General features: G+C 46.9%; 1 protein-coding gene across 2 annotated transcripts in view; it reads right to left on the bottom strand.

The window, feature by feature from the left end:
• LOC144496856 (uncharacterized) overlaps positions 1-17,058 on the bottom strand; it is a 41,018-nt gene that overhangs the window by 21,730 nt on the left and 2,230 nt on the right. The window contains exons 1-5 of one of the 2 annotated variants that reach the window (XM_078217424.1): positions 14,116-16,505; positions 12,436-12,747; positions 9,131-9,400; positions 8,324-8,440; positions 5,429-5,530 (exon numbers count right to left, since the gene is read on the bottom strand). In XM_078217424.1, coding sequence (XP_078073550.1) covers positions 5,429-5,530; positions 8,324-8,440; positions 9,131-9,400; positions 12,436-12,747; positions 14,116-14,170 — 856 coding nt within the window. In that variant the 5' untranslated portion in view covers positions 14,171-16,505. Of the gene's footprint in view, positions 1-5,428; positions 5,531-8,323; positions 8,441-9,130; positions 9,401-12,435; positions 12,748-14,115; positions 16,506-17,058 lie in introns of those variants that run through there. The other variant, XM_078217423.1, reaches the window with a different exon arrangement.

Raw genomic sequence — 17,058 nt, 5'->3', positions numbered from 1 at the left:
CCAGAACTAGGGGTCATAGTTTGACGATAAGGGGTAAACCTTTTAAGACTGAGGGGAGGAGAAATTTCTTCAGAGGGTGGTGAATGTGTGGAATTCACTACCATGGAAAGTAGTTGAGGCCAAAACGTTGTGTGATTTGAAGAAGAAATTAGATATAACTCTTGGGGCTAAAGGGACCAAGGGATATGAGGGGAATCAGGAAATTGAATTTGATGAGCAACCTGATCTAAATGAATGGCGGAGCAGGCTTGAAGGGCCGAATGGCCTATTCCTGCTTCTACTTTCTAACCTCTGCTCTTACTCTCTCAAAAACAAATTTAAATTGATCATAGAATTATAGAATTCCCACAGTGCAGAAGGAGGCCATTCGGCCCATTGAGTCTGCACCGACAACAATCACACTGAGGCTCTATTCCCATAACCCCACATATTTACCTTGCTAATCCCCCTGACACTAAACAGGCAATGTAGCGTGGCCAACCCACCAAATTCCACATCTTTGGACTGTGGGAGGAAACCGGAGCACCCGGAGGAAACCCATGCAGACACGGGGAGAACGTGCAAACTCCACAGAGACAGTGACCCAAGCCAGGAATCGAACCCAGGTCCCTGGCGCTCTGAGGCAGCAGTGCTAATCACTGTGCCACCATGTCGCCCACATGCGTATTTCCTACAATGAAGACATTTCAAAAGTATTTAACTGGCTGGGAAGTATTTTGGGATGTTCTGGAGTTGGGGAAAGGTAATGCAAATCTAAGCCTTTCTTTAATTTTTTGGTTGTCTTCACTTGCAAAGGTTCACTTCCTACTTCTACGCAGCCACCTCTGTTGTCCTCCAGGGTTCTCCTTGATTCCCCCCCCACTCCCCACTATATGCTGTCCCTTGGCGACATTTTTTAAAGTTTTTAGTTATCATATGCACACTGGCAATACCTAGTTCTCCCTCCCAACCTCCTCTCTTGACTCTTCCAAACTATCAGCTGCTTATCTGACACCCAGTACTGGATGAGCAGACATTTCTTCCAACTAATTAATGGGAATTATAATAACTCCAAGAGTCGGCTGTGAAGGAACAGTACTTTCATTGCACAGACTAAAATAAACTAAAACCACAAGCCTGTGGTGAACACAATTGGTCTCAACCGGGACTAAAAGATAAAGGGCCCACTCCGGGTCTTGCTTTATACAGGGCTCAGTATACGAGCTCCACCTGGTTGGTTAATTACCAACTGGGTTAATTACCACAGGGCGGCATGGTGGCATAGTGGTTAGCACTGCTGCCTCACAGGGATCCGGGTTCAATTCCAGCCTTGGGTGACTGTGTGTATGGAGTTTGCGCGTTCTGTGTGGGTTTCCTCTAGTTTCCTCCCACAGTCCAAAGATGTGCAGATTAGGTTGACTGGCCATGCTAATCTGCCACTTGTGTCCTGGGATGTGCAGGTTAGGGGGGATAACGGGACAAATATGTGGGTAAAGGGCCTGGGCAGGATGCTCTGTTGGAGAGTCAGTGGGAACTTGATGGGCTGAATGGCCTCCTTCTGTTGTGATGGATATCACACTGTCCCAGAATTTGATTTAGAATAAGGAAGTATAAACAGCAGAGATTAATACATCAAGTGTTTTAATTCAAAGCGGAAAAACCCTTTTCAGCAGACAGGTCATTCAAAAGTCAGTATCGGCTTCAGAAACTTTAGCTGACCCAGGATCATGAAGGAACTAAAGGACAAAAGCAAGGTTTGAAGATCCTTGGGAATTGACAGCCCATAAATTCTTCTACTTACCTTCCTGCAATTATAACTACTAACTAGAGTACAAAAGACATCTACAGATAATTCTATTAGTTTTACGATAGCTATGGCCCAAAAGTTAAAATTCAAAATTGGGGCAAGGCCAATTTTGATGGTATCAGGCAGGAACTTTCAAAAGTTAATTGGGGGAGTCTGGGGGAAGGCAAAGGGATCTCTGGTAAGTGGCAGGCTTTCAAAAGTGTGTTAACCAGGGTTCAGGGTAAACACATTCCCCTTAGAGTGAAGGGCAAGGCTGGCAGAAGTCGGGAACCCTGGATGACTCGGGATATTGAGGCCCTGGTCAAGAAGAAGAAAGAGGCACATGACATGCATTGGCAGCTGGGATCAAGTGAATCCCTTGAAGAGTATAGGGGATGTAGGAGTCGAGTTAAGAGAGAAATCAGGAGGGCAAAAAGGGGACACGAGATTGTTTTAACAGATAAGGCAAAGGAGAATCCAAAGAGCTTCTACAAATATGTAACGGTCAAAAGAGTAACAAGGCAGAGAGTAGGGCCTCTTAAGGATCAACAAGGTCATCTATGCGTGGATCCACAAGAGATGGGCGAGATCCTAAATGAATATTTCTCATCAGTATTTACTATTGAAAAAAGCATGGATGTGAGGGAACTTGGGGAAATAAAAAGTGATGTCTTGAGGAGTGTACATATTCCAGAGAAAGGTGCTGAAAGTCTTAAAGCGCATCAAGGCAGATAAATCCCCGGGACCTGATGAAGTGTATCCTAGGACATTGTGGGAGGCTCGGGAGGAAATTGTGGGTCCCCTAGCCGAGATATTTGAATCATCGATAGTCACGGGTGAAGATTGGAGAGTGGCAAATGTTGTGCCTTTGTTTAAAAAGGGCTGCAGGGAAAAGCCTGGGAACTACAGGCCGGTGAGCCTCACATCTGTGGTGGGTAAGCTGTTGGAAGGTATTTTGAGAGACAGGATCTACAGGCATTTAGAGACGAAAGGACTGATTGGGGACAGTCAGCATGGCTTTGTGGGCAGAAAATCATGTCTCACCAATTTGATTGATTTTTTTGAAGGGGTAACCAAGAAGGTAGATGAGGGCAGTGCAGTTGATGTTGTCTAAACCCAGAGGAAACCCACGCAGACACGGGGCGAATGTGCAAACTCCACACAGACAGTGATCCGAACCACTGTGCCACCGTGCTGCCCAAATCTCACTTTAAAATTCAGCTCATACAAACCTCTGCTGCCTTGTTTTAACTCACACCACATCCCTTTCCCCTGTCACCCCTGTGCTCACTAATCAACACTGGTCAAACAAAGCCTTAGTTTTAAAAGTTTGTTTCTTGGGGTGGGATTTTATGGGCTCGCGCAACCCGACACCAGAAAATCCCGCCGAGGTCACCAGACCTTCCCATTGTCCGCCCCTCGCCCGCTCCAATTCCTGCGACGGATGAGGCAGTAGAATTCCGGCGTCGATTTCAAATCTTTGGCTTTGCCGCTTCCATATCTGCAATCTCCTCAGTGCCAAATTTTCTGAGACATCTCTAATGTTGGCCTTCTGTGCATCTGTTATTTTAACCATTCATTAACTGGTGGCTATGCCTTCATTTGCCAAGGCCCCAAACTCTGGAATTCAATCCTTACACCCCTCTGCCTCTCAAACTGTGTTTTTTTCTTAAAGAAACTCTTTAACTCCTGCCTTTTTGATCAAGCTTCTGGTCGCCTGATCTAATAGTTTCTTTAATGTCTCAGTGTCTTTGGAAGGGAATTTTAAATCAGCTAGTTAGATTCACAGATAGATGTAGTCTTTTTAGTGACAGGGTGGCTAGAAGGGGTTAAATGATTCATTTATAACCAGTTAATAGAAACATAGAAAAACTACAGCACAAACAGGCCCTTCGGCCCCACAAGTTGTGCCGATCACATCCCTACCTTCTAGGCCTACCTATAACCCTCCATCCTATTAAGCTCCATGTACTCATCCAGGAGTCTCTTAAAAAACCCTATTGAGTTCGCAACCACCACCACTGACAGCAGCCGATTCCACTCGCCCACCACCCTCTGTGAAAAACTTACCCCTAACATCTCCCCTGTACCTACCCCCCAGCACCTTAAACCTGTGTCCTCTCGTAGCAGCCATTTCCACCCTGGGAAAAAGCCTCCGAGAGTCCACCCAATCTATGCCTCTCAACATCTTATACACCTCTATTAGGTCTCCTCTCATCCTTCGTCTCTCCAAGGAGAAAAGACTGAGCTCCCTCAGCCTATCCTCATAAGGCATGCCACTCAATCCAGGCAACATCCTTGTAAATCTCCTCTGCACCCTTTCAATCTTTTCCACATCCTTCGTATAGTGAGGTGACCAGAACTGAGCACAGTACTCCAAGTGGGGTCTGACGAGGGTCTTATATAGCTGCATCATTATCCCCAGACTCCTAAACTCAATCCCTTGATTGATAAAGGCCAGCACACCATACACCTTCTTAACCACCTCCTCCACCTGCGGGGCCGATTTTAGAGTCCTATGGACCTGGACCCCAAGGTCCTTCTGATCCTCTACAGTACTAAGAGTCTTTCCCTTTATACTGTACTCCTTCATCCCATTTGACCTACCAAAATGGACCACGACACATTTATCTGGGTTGAAGTCCATCTGCCACTTCTCTGCCCAGCCTTGCATCCTATCTATGTCCCTCAGTAACTTCTGTTGACAGTTTGCTCATATGTGAATGCAATAACAGCATTAAAACAAATGAATATGATTTTAAAGTATATATTAAAGTATTGAATGTATAAAATGTGTTGTTCGTCTCAGTCAGAAGTGAGGATGCAGCAAAATGTAATGGTAAGATCAAAAGTTCAGAGCTGGGAATCCATTAGTCAGTAGAAATAAGCTTCAGAAACTTCAAGTCTCAGGACAAAAGGTTGTAACATTATAGTGGCATATATTGTCCAGAGATAAGACAGTGTCTTTCTCGGGCCCAGGGAGACGCAGATCTCTCTGTCTTGGCGATGTGCATGTGGGAAAGATTCAGTTATGGAAAGCGTCCTGAACTACATAGCAACCAGGAAGTGGTTTTAGCCAAAGTGGGAAGATGTCTGGGATTAAATGGACAAATTAAATATTATGTCAAGTGGCATATTGCAATTGACTGAGATATTTTGTCAAAAGCTGGACTGACATGCGAACACCAAATGAAATTGAATCTCAGCTAATAAAGAGGTGTATCTTAGTAAATGAAAGGTATAATTGTTCTGTATTTTGGCTGAGTGCCTCAGATCTTCGGAGGGGTTTACAGCCCTGTACCTAAGCTGTCTGACCCTCTGGAGGCCTCTGAACAACCATACATTAATGTCTTGTTTGTCTTCTATGATTTTTGTGTATTAAAATAAATTTTGGTTACGTCTTTTAAACAGAGACTTTGCCTTTTGCGAGTTTTTAAATAGAGTTTAAGTTTTGAGGCATCAGCCATCTTTTTAAAAGAAAACTTCCCACTACACTGCCATACTTTATTCTATAATGCTCCCGTGAAACATATCGGGATGATTTATTATTTTAAAGGAATTGTATAAATTTAAGCAGCAGTTAAACACCATAATGCACTAAACTATCACACCAACCGGGTGATAAACAATACAGAGAGAACAGACATGAGCGCTCCTTCTTACCTTCAACCTGCAGCCAACACATAAGGGCCGCAAAGAGGATGATGAATGAAAGCATTGCAGCAAACTGCAGGAATAATAATGCGTTTCGTTGAAAACCAATATCTAGAAAAACCAACAAATGGACATCAGAATTACTCACAGAAATGTAGACTGTTACAGCACAGAGGAAGGCCATTTGGCCCATCATGCCTGTGCCATCTCTTTGGTGTGGAGATGCCAGCATTGGACTGGGGGGGGGGGGGGGGGGGGGGCACAGTCAGAAGTCTCACAACACCAGCTTAAAGTCCAACAGGTTTATTTGGAATCACGAGCTTTCGGAGTGCTGCTCCTTCATCAGGTGAATGGAGAGGTCGGTTTCACAAACACAGCGTATATAGACAAAATATCTATATATATATATATATATATATATATATATCTCTCCACTCACCTGATGAAGGAGCAGCGCTCCGAAAGCTCATGATTCCAAATAAACCTGTTGGACTTTAACCTGGCATTGAGAGACTTCTTACTGTGCCCATCTCTTTGGAAGAGCGAACTAATTAGTCTTGCCTTCCTGTTCTTTCCCCATAACCTGACCACTTTTTTCCCCACTAATTATTTATCCTCTTTCCAAAGTTCCCATTGAATCTGCTTCCACTGCCCTTCCAAGCACAGAGCACTCAGTTTGGAATAAATCACTCAACACAGAGTCATAGAACCCTACAGTGCAGAAAGAGGACATTCGGCCCATCGGGCCTGCACCGACCACAATCCCACCCAGGCCCCATCCCCATAACCCCGTCCATTTACCCGAGCTAGCCTCCCTGACACCAAGGGGCAATTTAACTTGGCCAATCCACCTAACCTGCACAACCTTGGAGATCAGGTTGGCTGTAGGGATTCGCATTCTAATCAGTATTCTGCAACTTGATTTTGTGTCTCTGTATGCCCTGTTTGAGAGCAGATTGCCACTCCATCTGACGAAGGAGCAGCGCTCCGAAAGCTAATGGTATTTGCTACCAAATAAACCTGTTGGACTTTAACCTGGTGTTGTTAAAACTCTTACTGTGTTCAACCTTGGACACGACAGGGCAATATAGCATGGCCAATCCACCTAACCTGCACATCTCTGGAGTGTGGGAGGAAACCGGAGCACCCGGAGGAAACCCATGCAGACACGGGGAGAATGTGCAAACGCTACACAGACAGTGACCCAAGTTGGGAATTGAACCCGGGTCCCTGGGGCTGTGAGGCAGCAGTGCTAACCACTGTGCCACCGCATCGCCCCGAGACATCAGAAGCAGAATTCAAGACAACACAGTGTCACATTTAAATGTCTCTCAGGGGGGGGTGGGGGCGATCTAACCAGCACGTCCCAGAACAAAGAACAATACAGCACAGGAACAGGCCCTTCGGCCCTCCAAGACCACGCCACTCCCTGGTCCAAAGTAGACCATTCTTTTGTATCCCTCCATTCCCACTCCGTTCATGTGGCTATCTAGATAAGTCTTAAACGTTCCCAGTGTGTCCGCCTCCACCACCTTGCCCGGCAGCGCATTCCAGTCCCTCACCACCCTCTGTGTAAAATACGTCCTTCTGATATCCGTGTTAAACCTCCCCCCCCCCTCACCTTGAACCTATGACCCCTCATGAATGTCACCACCGACCTGGGAAAAAGCTTCCCACCGTTCACTCTATCTATGCCTTTCATAATTATATACACCTCTATTAGGTCGCCGCTCATCCTCCGTCTTTCCAGTGAGAACAACCCCAGTTTACCCAATCTCTCCTCATAACTAAGCCCTTCCATACCAGGCAACATCCTGGTAAACCTCCTCTGCACTCTCTCTAAAGCCCTTCCCTCGTCAACCATTCTAGTCACTTCAAAAAACTCCACCAGGTTAGTGAGGCATGACCTCCCTCTCACAAAACCATGCTGACTATCGTGAATGAGTTTATTCCTTTCTAAATGCGCATACATCCTATCTCTAAGAATCTTCTCCAACAACTTCCCGACCACAGACGTCAAGCTCACCGGCCTATAATTTCCCGGGTTATCCTTCCTACCCTTCTTAAATAACGGGACCACATTAGCTATCCTCCAATCCTCTGGGACCTCACCTGTGTCCAGTGACGAGACAAAGATTTGCGTCAGAGGCCCAGCTGATTGGCATGATGAGCCAGTAAGATCGGGAGAGAGGTGAAAAATACGGGTTTGCGCCCAGTTTCTGGCCTCTTCAAATGTAACTGGCAAAATCAGCTCTGCGTCCATAAAGGGCTTGAAAATGATTTCAATATTTATGATCTATTTATGAGTTATGATTGGTGGGCGGCACGGTGGCACAGTGGTTAACACTGCTGCCTCACAGCGCCAGGGACCCGGCTTCGATACCCGGCCTCAGGTCACTGTCTGTGGGGAGTCTGCACGTTCTCCCCGTGTCTCCATGGGTTTCCTCCGGGTGCTCCGGTTCCCTCACAGTCCAAAGATGTGCAGGTTGGCTGGATTGGCCATGCTAAATTGCTCCTTGGTGTTAGGGGATTAGAAGGGTAAACACGGAGGGTTACGGGGATAGGGCCTGGGTGGGATTGAGGAGGGTGTAGACTGGATGGGCGAATGGCCTTCTTTGCACTGGAGTGATTCTATGATCTGATTTAAACATCATTACTGAGTTCCCGGATGCTATCGTCCGGGCTCACTTGTCCTTACTCGCCTGTCGAGGTCCTCCTCACTGGCGAAGACCACGTTTGATCCCCACCAACAGGGACCGGACGTGATGGCCATGCCGGTGGGAATGGAGGCCGGGCGGAAGGGGCAGGGCTGAGCAGTGCCCCTCGGGCAGTGCCAGCCTGGCACCCTGGGTGTGGGGGACGAGGGGGGGGGGTGGAAAATCCCACCCATCACGCTTCTCTTACCTATTCTTTCAGTGTCGTGGTGCAAACATAGAAGTATAATACCAATGACAACAGCAGCAGCAGAAACCAGTGCGATAATGGACAATACCCTTGCGTGATTTAACGGAGGTGGAAGTCCTGGAACAGAAAACACTGTTAAACTCATTTCATATCAGACCTCAAAAAGGGCAACAGGGAATTTTTTCCCCCCCCCATTTAAAGACGCGGGTCAGGGCCTGAAGCCTGCGCTCTCCTTCCGCGAGATGGCCAACGGGGACTCGAGATCCGGGGCAATCCAGAAATCACTGGCGATCTCACGGCTGATTTCTCAAATGAATCCTCCTAATTTAGGGGAGGCAATGGCCTAGTGGTATTATAGAACATAGAAAAGCTACAGCTCAAACAGGCCCTTCGGCCCACAAGGGTATTATCGCCAGACTATTAATCCAGAAACTCAGCTAATGATGAGGACTCGGGTTCAAATCCCGCCATGGCAGCTGGTGGAATTTGAATTCAATAAAAAGTATCTGGAATTAAGAATCTAATGATGACCATCAATTGTCGGAAAAACCCATCTGGTTCACTAATGTCCTTTAGGGAAGGAAATCTGCCATCCTTACCCAGTCTGGCCTACATGTGAGTCCAGAGCCACAGCAAAGTGGTTGACTCTTAATTGCCCTAAAAGGGCAACTAGGGATGGGCAATAAATGCTGGAAAGCCAGCGACGTGCATGTCCCAGAAATGAATAAAAAACTGGACTGAGTACAGGAGTTGTCCGTGGAGTATTGCTTTTCACTAATAAATGAACCACTGGAAGGTTTGACTCACCGTAAATAGCTAGTGGGTGGGAAGTGTTCTTCTGGCTAACATCATTCTCCACAGTGCAAGTGTAGATCCCACAGTCTGATTTGATGGCTTTATAAATGACCATGGTGCTGTTGTCTGCTGTTAACTGGTGGCGTTCATCAGTCCTGATCATGCGGTCGTCTTTCCACCACAGCATGGAGCTGGCTTTGCCCACAAATACCCGACAGACAAACCCGATGGCTGTGTCCACAAAGGTCGAATTGCTGAAGATCAAAGGCTCTCCCAGTGGCGCTGTGGGAGTGAACGAAGGAACAGGTTTGAGCATGAACACATCACCACTGTAAATCTCTGATCTCGCCTGCGGCTGGGATTCTCCGATCTCGTTCGCCCGCCTTTCACCCCCCACCGAGAATGGAGATCTTGGTGCTCAGCCAAAACCCCATTCACTGCAGCCGCACTGGACAATCCCAGCCATGGACGAGGTCGGAGGTTTGGCTGAATGCCTCCTACTCCCCCATATTTATATACAGGTGAGGATCCCCGATTGGGCAATTACAACCTCAATCAGGGAGCTCGTACTCCAAGAGGTCAACCTCGTGATCCTCGTTGAAGCCGTTACAATAATCGTGTGGGCCTCTCTGCTGACTTATCTCAGTCTTCAGATCAAATGAGGCTCAGGCCTCATTTTCTCAAATTCCCGCTGACAACAAGATCGGAGAATGCTGCCCCAGTGCTTCACATTACACTAGTGCAGTTAACTGACAAAGAGATGTGTCCTTTACGGATGCTTATCATCACTTCCATCAGTTAAACAGACCGATTCTGAGATATAGGCTGGAATTATACCGACCCGCCCACAACAGGAATCTGAGCGGGCAAGGGGCGGACAATGGAAAGGTCCATTGACCTCGGGTGGAATTTTTTGGTTTCGGGGCAAGCAAGGCCGTAAATTCCTGCCCATAGAGTAAAACGACTCATTATTAATGGAAGCTATGTGATATACGTAGTTTGCACAGGACTTACAGGGCGAGATTTTCCAGCTGCGATTGTCCCAAAACTGGAAATTCCTGCCCAAGGTCAATGGATCTGTGCATGGTCCACCTCCCCCACCCCCAATTCCCAGCCTGCTATGATTCCCATGGTGGACGGAATGGAGAAATTCCAGCACATGTTTGACAACAATAGTGTCTTATCACTTTCTCTGCAACAGATGTGGGGAAAGTTGGTCAATTATAACTACAAAAAGCTAAGTAACATTTTGACCTGTCAACTTCTGAAATGACTACGATGAAACAAGATGTGTGGGTTAGGTGGATTGGCCATGCTAAATTGCCCCTTAGTGTTCAAAGATGTGCAGATTATTTATTCGTTTTCTCTGAACGATGTGGACCATCCACATATTTAGATTGTGTCTGAGAAAGGTGCTCTAATGTTTTTCCAAATTCCTTCAGTAACTGAAATAACACCTCAGAGGCCAGTGTCCCTTCACCAAATTTACCAACTGTATTCCACTCCAAGAGTGCTTTAGATGCACAGTCAGAATCTGGAGTGCCAGAAGACTTGTTACTCCTATATGTATGTACAGGTGAGGCTCCCTGATTGGGCAATTATGACCTCAATCAGGGAGCTCATACTCCAAGAGGCCAACCTCACGAGCCTGGTTGAAGCTGTTATGATAATCCTGTGGGCCTCTCTTCAAATGAGGCTCAGGATGTAGCACTCAGAGAGAGGTTGCGGGTTGAAGTCCCACTCCAGACATGTGAGCCCATAGCCTAGGCTGCAGTGCTGAGAGAGTGCTGCGCCATTGGAATTGAGCTGGGTGTAGTGTTAAAGTGAAGCCTTGTCTACCCTCACAGATGGATATAAAAGATCCCCCAGCATTTTTGCAAAGAAGAGCAGAGCAATTCTCTCTGGTAAACACAAAATACTGTGGAATTGGAATCTGAAACAAAAACAACATATTTCAGTATTGCGAAGTGTTGTATTCGAAGCAGAGTGTTTGAAAATGTTCGCTCTATTCTCTCTCCACAGATGCTGTCAGACCTGCTGAGATTTCCCAGCATTTTTCTGTTCTTGTTTCAGATTCCAGCATCTATCTTAGTGTTTAACTCACTGCCGCTTCTCTTCCAGGAATGCATTCCCTGAAGAAATACTGCTCTTCTCTCGGACAGAATTTCCGTTTGTCTCTTTCCCCCTGTGCATCCTTTGGCCAATTCCACCCCTCTCCCCACCCTCATAGTACAACGCTCTGCTGACCCTCTTTCCTCTCAGCTCTGATCAAGGGTCATCTAGTCTCGAAATATTGGCTCTATTCTCTCCACAGACACTATCAGACCTGCTGAGATTTTCCAGTATTTTTCTGTTTTTGAATTCTCTCCGGTGCCTTGGCCAACATTCAGCCTTCAAGCAAGGTTTGCGGAAAAACTAATGATATGGGCCATTCACTTTGCAGTTCATGGTAGCTTGCTGTGCACAGATCTGCAACTGTGCCTCTCCTATCCCATTTCAAAAGGACTTATTTGTCTGCAAAGTAAATCGATGGGTGGGTGGTGGGTGTGGGGCTGAGGCGGGGGTGGGGGGGGGGGGGAGAACGGGACACAACATTTCCACACACCCCCCTCAAATTCATGGCGGAGGAGAATGCTCACCATTGGCTGCAGACTGGATCTTCTGGTCAATGGGATTCTCTATTGAATCCACCACCCAGGAAACCCGCGGCAGGGGTTTGCCATCAAAAAAGGTCCCGCCCGGCGAGAAGGGTTGGAAAATCCTGGTCTAACTCGGAGGCACTCAGAATGCGAGAAATACCATGAGAGGTCGACGAGCTCCTGTTTAAAAGCGTTTTAAATTGATATCACAAAATAGGGCGGCATGGTGGCACAGTGGTTAGCACAGCTGCCTCACAGCGCCAGGGACCCGGGTTCAATTCCCGGCTTGGGTCACTGTCTGTATGGAGTTTGTACGTTCTCCCTGTGTCTGCGTAGATTTCCTCCGGGTGCTCTTTAAGGGCGGCACGGTGGCGCAGTGGTTCACACAGCTACCTCACAGCACCAGGGACCCGGGTGCAATCCGGGTCTGTGTGGAGTCTGCACGTTCTCCCCATGTCTGCGTGTGTTTCCTCCTTGGCGCTCCAGTTTAGCTGCATTGGCTAAATTCTCCCTCAGTGTATCCGAACAGGCGCCGGAGTGTGGCGACGAGGGGATTTTCACAGTCACTTCATTGCAGTGTTAATGTAAGCCGACTTGTGACAATAATAATAAATAAATAAATGGCTCCAAGCATTTTACATTGATATCACAAAATAATTACCACCCCAAAGCACTTACCAATGACGTTGAGTCGGATCATTTGGACCCTGCTTCTATTTAAGTTAATCTGCACTTGGTAGAGTCCTCTGTCATGCAATGTGATATTCCTTAACAGCAGTGATCCATTGGCATTGTTGAAGGTGCATCGATTCTTGTATGAGTCAGTGAAGGTGGGTACTTCCGTCAACGTGTAGTAGTTGAGGATTTTCCTTCCTGAAATTGTCCACTCGACGTGATGGACATTTTGATAATCTTCATCGCTGAATCCAGGCAACAAAATGGACGACCCAATGGCTCCAACAAGACTTGGGTCCTTCATTCCTGATTGGCCTGATGGACAAGGAACAATGTAAATGCAGCAAGAGGTGTACACTTGCTTCCAATTCTACATTTAGGAACTGAATTTAACATGCCATGGTAGGAATTGAATCAGTAAGGTTTTTACAGCGAAACATTGGAACTAGAAGCAGAAGTAGGCCATTCGGCCCTTCAAGCCTGCCTCCGCCATTTATTTTGATCGTGGCTGATCATCAAATTCAATATCCTGATCCCCCCTTCCTCCCATATCCCTTGATCCCTTTCGCCCCAAGAGCGATATCTAATTTCTTCTTGAAATCACACAACGTTTTGGCCTCAACTACTTCCTGTGGTAGTGAATTCCACACATTCACCACCCTCTGGGTGAAGAAATTTCTCCTCACCTCAGTTCTAAAAGATTTACTCCTTATCTTCAAACTATGACCCCTAGTTCTGGACTCCCCCCACCATCGGGAACATTCTTTCTGAACCTACCCTGTCTAACCCTGTTGGAATTTTATCAGTTTCTATGAGATTCCCCCCTCACGCTTCTAAATGCCGGTGAATGCAAGCCTAACCGACTAAGTCACTCCGCATATGACAGACCTGCCATCCCAAGAATCAGCCTGGTAAACCTTCACTGTACTCCCTCTATAGCAAGGACATCCTTCCCCAAATAAGGACACCAAAACTGCACACAATACTCCAGGTGTGGCCTCACCAACGCCCTTTACAATTGTAATCCATAGTTTGAGGATAAGGGGTAAACCTTTGACGACTGAGGTGAGGAGAAATTTCTTCACCCAGAGGGTGATGAATGTGTGGAATTCACTACCACAGGAAGTAGTTGAGGCTGGAAATGTTGTGTGATTTCAAGAAGAAATTAGATATCGCTCTTGGGGCTAAAGGGATCAAGTGATATGGGGAGAAGGGGGGGGAATCAGGATATTGAATTTGATGATCAGCCATGATTAAAATGAATGGCGGAGCAGGCTTGAAGGGCCGAATGGCCTACTCCTGTTCTAGTTTCTATATTTCTATGTAATGTTCCCAGAGAGAGCTGTAATAAAAGCAAAATGCCGCAGATGCTGCAAATCTGAAACAAAAACAGAAAATGCTGGAATCACTCAGCAGGTCTGGCAGCATCTGTGGAGAGAGGAACAGCGTGAACATTTTGGGTCCGTGGGGAAGGGGTGGCATTGTGAGATTGCCACTGGACTCGCAATCCAGCGCCAGGGTAATGCTCTGGGGACCCAGGTTCGAATCCCACCACAGCAGATGGTAAATCTGAATTCAGCATAAATCTGGAATGTAAATTCTAATGATGACCATGAAATTATTGTTGCAGAAACCCATTTGGTTTAATAATATACTTCAGGGAAGGATATCAGTCATTCTTACCTGAAGAATTTGGAGCAGAATGAGGCCATTCGGCCCATCGAGTATGCTCTGCCATTCGATCATGGCTGATATGTTTATCAACCCCATTCTCCTGCACTGGCCCCTGGCACGTCACCTGGCACTGCACGGTGGCACAGTGGTTAGCACTGCTGCCTCACTGCACCAGGGACCCGGGTTCGATTCCCGGCTTGGGTCACTGTCTGTGTGGAGTCTGCACGTTCTCCCCATGTCTGCATGGGTTTCCTCCGGGTGCTCTGGGATCCTCCCACAGTCTGAAAGACGTGCTGGTTTGGTGCATTGACCCGAACAGGCACCATTCGGGGACTTTCACAGTAACTTCATTGCAGTGTTAATATAAGCTTTACTTGTGACTAATAAATAAACTTTAACTTTAAACTTGGCATGGTGCCAGCATGACAGTGCTAATTGCACCAGTGGGCAATGCTTGGTGGACCTGAGTGGGAGTCTCATGGTGGAGGAAGGGAAGCGGGGAGGGGGGCAGGTGTGTGTAGAGAGGTGTGGGGAGAGAGGAAGATGCCAGCGATGACTGTTGGAGGGATGGGGAAGAGAGAGGGTGGTGCCAGTTTTAAGCGCAAGTTGCAGGGTGGGAGAGGGGTAATGTCAGCATTGATTGCGGGGGGCTGTAGAGATCGGTGCGTCCTTATCCGTGCAGCCAGCTTTCCTGGTGTGTTTCAGTCACGTTCCTCAAAAAACATTCCCTGGTTTTAATTTTTGACAAAAGTAGAACATTTTTGACAAAATGGAAATGGCCGAGAGCTTCAGGTTTTTAGGTGTCCAGATCACCAACTGTCCTGGTCCCCCCATGTCAACACTATAGTTAAGAAAGCCCACCAACGCCTCTGCTTTCTCAGAAGACTGAGGAAATTTAGCATGTCAGCTGTGACCCTCACCAACTTTTACAGATGCACCATAGAAAGCATTCTTTCTGGTTGCATCACAGCTTGGTATGGCTCCTGCTCTGCCCAACACCGCAAGAAACTACAAAGGGTCGTGAACGTAGCCCAATCCATCACGCAAACCAGTCTCCCATCCATTGACTTTGTCCACACTTCTCACTGCCTCGGAAAAGCAGCCAGCATAATTAAGGACCCCTTGTGCTACATGTATTAGCATGCAATGAAAGGTATTGTTTCTTGCGCTCTGTACAGAGAAAGCATACTGTTCATAGAGAAGGAAACGAGAGAGTGCAGAATGTAGTGTTACAGTCATAGCTAGGGTGTAGGACCCCACGCACTCTGGACCTTCTCTCTTCCACCTTCTTCCGTTGGGAAAAAGATGCAAAAGACTGAGGTCACGTTCCAACCGACTCAAGAACAGCTTCTTCCCTGCTGCCGTCAGAGTTTTGAATGGACCTATCTCGCATTAAGTTCTCTACACCCTAGCTATGACTGTAACACTACATTCTGCACTCTCTCGTTTCCTTCTCTATGAACAGTATGCTTTCTCTGTACAGAGCGCAAGAAACAATACTTTTCATTGCATGCTAATATATGTGACAATAATAAACCAAATCGACTCAAAAATCAAAATGTCATATGATTTAGAGGGAAAAGCTGTCTGCTGCCCTGAAGAGAAACACAGCGGTTTTTAATCAAATCATAATACTTTGCTCTTGTGTGGTAAGATTCCACTATGTAAAAATTGGCTTTGGCCTTCCTAACGTACTGTGCCCGTTTATGGGCACAGTGAGAAGTCTCACAACACCAGGTTAGAGTCCAACAGGTTTATTTGGTAGCACAAGCCACAAGCTTTCAGAGCGCTGCTCCTTCATCACTCCCACTCACCTGATGAAGGAGCAGAGCTCCGAAAGCTTGTGCTACCAAATAAACCTGTTGGACTTTAACCTGGTGTTGTGAGACTTCTTACTGTGTTTACCCCAGTCCAACACCGGCATCTCCACATCCCGTTTATGGGCACAGCCCTTTAGGAAGGATGCGAAGATGTTAGAGAGGATGCAGAAAAGATTTATGAGAATGGTTCCAGGAATAAGGAATTTGAGTTACTTGTGGCTGGAGAGGAGAATCGTAGAATTCCTACAGTGCAGAGGGAAGCCATTCGGCCCATCGAGACTGCGCCAACAACAATCCCACCCAGGCCCTATCCCCGTTACCCCACACATTTACCCCGCTAATCCCTCTAACCTACGCATCCCAGGACATGAAGGAGCAACTTAGCATGGCCAATGCACCTAACCGGCACATCTTTGGGAGGAAACCGGATCACCCGGAGGAAACACACGCAGACACAGGGGGAACGTGCAAACTCTGCACAGACAGTGACCCAAGCCAGGAATCGAACCCGAGACCCTGGCGCTGTAAGGCTGCAGTGCTAACCACTGTGCCACCGTGCCACCCCCTGGAGTTGTTTCCCTTTGGGAAGAGAAGGTTGAGAGGAGATTTGATAAGAGGCGTTCAAAAGTAAGGAGGGGTCTATAAAGAGTTACTTGCTCAATCGTTTCACAGGATATGCATGTCCCACTGGCTAAGCTGAAACGTGCCACACTTTGTGCAATGATAAATTTGAACCGTAAGTGTACTTTTATGCATTTTACAAAAGAAGCATATTTTTTGAACTAATTAAGCTAGAAGTTGTCATACTCACAATGGAAGAGACGGCACTCATTGTCAAGTTAACAGTCATGGTAAAATTAGTGTTGGAGAAAGTGGTGGCATTCGGAGTTACAGCACAAGCTGAATAGAATCCTACAGTGCAGAAGGAGGCCATTCGACCCATCCAATCTGCACCGACCACAATCCCTCCCAGGCCCTATCCCTGTAACTCCATGCATTTACTCCAGCTAATCCCCCTGACACTAAGGGGCAATTTAGCGTGGCCAATCAATCTAACGCACACATCTTTGGACTGTAGGAGGAAACCGGAGCACCCGGAGGAAACCCACAGACACGGGGAGAATGTGCAAAC

Source organism: Mustelus asterias, chromosome 8 (genome assembly GCF_964213995.1).
Source record: "Mustelus asterias chromosome 8, sMusAst1.hap1.1, whole genome shotgun sequence".
Classification (NCBI taxonomy): Eukaryota; Metazoa; Chordata; class Chondrichthyes; order Carcharhiniformes; family Triakidae; genus Mustelus; species Mustelus asterias.
The sequence above is the reverse complement of the archived record's forward strand: the minus strand, read 5'-3'. Positions and strand labels throughout refer to the sequence as shown.